Source organism: Ceratotherium simum, chromosome 2 (genome assembly GCF_057802395.1).
Source record: "Ceratotherium simum simum isolate JZ-2026a chromosome 2, ASM5780239v1, whole genome shotgun sequence".
NCBI lineage: Eukaryota > Metazoa > Chordata > Mammalia > Perissodactyla > Rhinocerotidae > Ceratotherium > Ceratotherium simum.
In genome coordinates, this window is record NC_141901.1 from 44,278,703 (window position 1) to 44,283,012 (window position 4,310).

A 4,310-nucleotide genomic window follows, 5' to 3' on the forward strand; every position below is an offset into this window, starting at 1 on the left:
GACCTATATTAAAATGAAAATATAGAGTCATTTAAATGATGAGTAATGACTGAGGGGTCAGGACTCTGTCTGTTTTACCAGTGTGTTCACTGAGCCATGCCTTCTTGGTAAAAACATGCTGCTTCAGCCTGCATACATAGGGGTTGGTTTCTTGGCATTACTTCTCTTTCCTCTAGAAGCTTTACTAACTTTAAAAGTTATAGTTTCCTAAGCAAAGGAGCTAGACTGAGCCAAGGTAGGAGGAAAACATTGGACACTCTGAGATGAGGCTGGAAGGGTCAGTCCCACTCCGTTGACTTCATTTGTGCATTTCAGTACTTAATCTTTGTTAAGTACTTTTAAACCTTTAACCTCTTTTCCCACCCTCCTTTTGCAATAACGCTTTCTCTGAACACATGAGTGTCGCTGTTTTCCATAGGTTAGGGTGAAGCATCTCTTCTAATACCTACCTGTGCTAGATCTGATCTCGCCACATGCTCTGGTACAGAGCTAAATCACCCCTAAAGTTCAGATATAATATTTTAAGATGCAGAATAGAGCAGATGATGCTAGTGGAGCTGGGGAAGGGACAGAAAGAAGGATGATCTTGGTATCTCCTTCTTGAAGCACCCATCCTAGGAAATGAGCTTTGTTTGTTCTTTCTCACAGTCTCCTGATTTTATAAAGATGCCTCGACTCCTAAGAGATGTCCTCTGTGTAATTGAGACATTCCACAAGTATGCAAGGGAGGATGGTGACGAGGCAACGCTGACCTGCAGAGAGCTGAAACAGCTCATCCAGGGCGAGTTTGGGGACATTCTTCAGGTGAGGTGCTCACGGAGCTGTGGAAATTCTTCTGCACTTGCACTTTCTCCTTAGTCCAAGGAAGATGGACATTAAGTGATCCCTGTTCATTTTACGCTTGGCTACCAGCTCTTAGCACTCACTGACTTTTGAACAACTTTTTTCAGTCTCAGCTCCCTACTCTGTGCAATTGCTTAGTCAATATTAAAAAGAAAAATGAAGTTTTCCTCACCACAACTATTGCTTCAGCAAAGTACGCTTCTGAGAGGAGTCGTGAGCCAATATGAATCTAAATGCAACTCACAAGTGATACAAATGCTCCTTCTTAGCCATAGCTCTCTGATGAAAAATGGCATCCAGAATCAATCACTTCTTACTGTTTGGGGAAATTTCACCAGTTCCTAAGGAACAGAGTCAAAAAAAGAGGATTCTTGGGAGACATGCAGATACTCAGGGCACTTGAACACATAAATAGGCTGATTTCTCACTGTGTTTTCATGCAGCCACGTGCCATTCATGCTGTGGAGAGAAACTTGAATCTTCTGGATATTGACAGAAATTGCACCATCAGTTTTGATGAATTTGTTCTTGCAATCTTCAACTCGTTGAACTTCTGTTATCTTGACATACAATCATTACTAAAATCAGAATCAAGACAAGTGTCTAAACCAGAGGAGAAGCCAGATGGTATGGATCTTCACGCAACCAGTGAAACTAGCCAGTGGACAGAGGGAACGCCACCAACTCAAGACAAAGTATTTCCTTCAGGAATAACACCATCAGCTCAGCTCAGCCCTAAGAAAAGGGGAGCAGTTGGACACAATAGGGTGGACCCACAGGGAGACACCAAGACTCACAAACTGCCTGTAGAAGCATCTGGGCACAATAACCTTGAGAACCAACACCTGGAAGGAGATGAACAGAGCCAGGAATTGGCCCAAGATATATCAGCAACAGGAAACAGCGGGGCCCAACTTGAGACAAATAAGCCAACAGTAGGATCAGAACTGACCAACAGTCCCACAAAGGGAGAGGGACAAGATAAGATTCCCAGGGAGGGAGATAAACCAACCAGGAAACAAAGCGGCAGTAAGACAAGACAGCAGTTTGGAGAACAGAAAGGGAACTTGGAAACCCAAAGTTCTCTACCAGAAGAGACAACACAGAGGCCATCTGAAGATCAGGAAGTTGCAGCAGCAAAGGATGTTAAGGAGCACTCTAAAACACAAGAACTTTTACTGCAAGGAAAAGATGAGCCCAGTTCAGAGCATGCTGACCTGCCAAAACAAGCTGCTGCCTGGAAAGGATTTCATACACAGAAATCAACTGATCCTGAGGGTGATAGTAGAACAGCTGAGACTCAAGAACCAGGAAAGGATGCTGACAGGACACCACCCGAGACAAAGAATGCAGCTGAACCTGAGGATGATGGTAGAATATCTGAGACCCAAGAACCACCAGCACAAGAAAAAGAACATGAAACAAAGTACCTGCCAGTCCAAGCTGACAGTAGAAATGTTTCAGAAACACCCAATGTTAGAGCTGAGTGGAAAGAGAGGAGAGGCCCTGAGGCCCATGGGACAGCAGTACAGAAAGAAAGTGAGAGAAAAACTCAGCCACCAGTTCTGGAAGACCAAACTCAGGGTGGGAAGTATCAGCAATGCCAGGAATCATCAAAAGAAAGGGATGCTGAAGAAGGTTCTAAGACACAAGAGTTAAGCTCAGGAGTACATCAGAATCATCCCGAAATTGAAGGAGCAATCACCCCAGGAGAAGAGGCAAGACATGCTGAGGAAGGCACAATAGAAGCACTTATGAGCAGCAAAAATGCCCCTGCAGCAGAAGGGACACCAGAAGCAAGAGAAACAGCACAGGAGTTAGCACCACTTGAGAACCGGTCTGGAAAAGAAAATAAGAGGGTCACCAAGACTCATGACAAGCCCATCAAGGAGGATGACGGATACCAGGGGGAGGGCCCTCAGCCAACAGTCACACAGAATGATGAGGGGTCTTCCAAAACCCCCAACAGCCTGACTCCAGAGGATAGTGACAGCAGCTCAGAGACAAGTGACCTGCCTGTGCAAGGGGATTCCCAGAGTCAAGTAGACCCACTCGGAGAATCTGTGCAAGCAAGTCACAATGATAACCCAGATACCCAGAAACAGGTAGCACCAGGTCAGAAAAACAGAGCTCAGGAGGCAGTGGTACTGGCAGTCAGAGGAGAGGATGAGCAGCTCACCGAGAAATTGGAACAGCCCGCCGGAGAAGAGCACAAGAGTCAGGGCTCAGGGACCAAAGGCCCAGACCCAGCTGTGGAGCCCTACAGACACCCAGAGGCGCAAGAGTACACAGCAGGAGATGAAAACAGAGAGTCCTTGGAGACAGAGATCCCAGGGGCCCTGGATGCAGACTTCACTGACCAGCTTTCCGTAACACAGCTCCCTGCAAAGGAAGACAGTAGAAAAGAACTAAAGTTCCAGGGCCTAAGTACCAAAGAAGAGGAAGGTAGAGCACCAGAGACCCAGGAGGCTCTAGTAAAAAGTCTGAATGAGAACAATTCAGCCTCCTCCAAGACACACCTTGAGGAAACTGCAACATTGGAAGAAAAGAATGAAAGCCTCCAAGAGCTGGGAGGTGAAGGTGATGACCAACCAAATCCAGCCAAGAAAGGGCATGATTCTTCAGTCCCCCAATCAGGCCTTGAAGAGAGGACACAGAACGACCAAGAGCCCTGTTCTGTGGAGAGAGGTGCAGTCTATTCCAGTCCACTGTATGAGTACCTGCAGGAGACAATACTGCAGTAAACAGACATAACCCAAGAGAAGCATCAAAATCAAGCTCAGACAGCCAGGGCATCGAGCCCAGAGCTCTGTGACAACCAGTCAAATGCATCCCTCACCAATGACAGACAAGCATCACAACAATACACCAGGGAACTTCTACCTGATGAAGATCCTACTAATGCACAGCAAACACCAGCTCCCCAGGTCTTGGAAGATAAGCAGCGCCACCCTGGGAAAGAGGAAGCAGTACCACAAAGGGAGGCGAGCACCGGAAAGCGATGAATCATTATCATTATCCCAGAAGTTCCAAGGAACTTCATATATCTCGACATGCCCCAGATTTCTTCCCTCCCAATCACCCTCAACACTCATACGCACACATTCAGATGCAGATTAATAATCCTCTAAATTCCCTTCCTAAATTTCCATAAAAGCAAATAATAAAGTATTCAGCAGCAGGAGCTACCACCAAAGAAATGTCACACCAAACAGACATAATCAGTAAAAATCCTACCATATGATGCTAGTTCCAAGTGCCAAAATGGACTTTCTCCTGAGACCATTTACCACAATTTATCTGTCACTAAAAATAGAAAAATCTCTTCCATATCTTTAGCAGATGCCAATTTCTTCAATTGATTCATTGGCCTTTTAAAATGCGGCAATAGGAAGTATGAGACTCTGCAATATTCTCTTATAATCATAAAATATCATTAATTTATAGATGCAGATTATTCCACTTCA

The 4,310-nt window shown here is 45.3% G+C and overlaps 1 protein-coding gene across 1 annotated transcript; it reads left to right on the forward strand.

Moving 5' to 3' along the window:
- The first annotated feature begins 666 nt into the window (after positions 1-666).
- Positions 667-3,848, forward strand: TCHHL1 (trichohyalin like 1). The gene is given in 2 exon segments (XM_004436037.3): positions 667-804; positions 1,287-3,848. Coding segments are annotated over 2 exon segments (2,700 nt in total).
- The last annotated feature ends 462 nt before the right edge of the window (positions 3,849-4,310 follow it).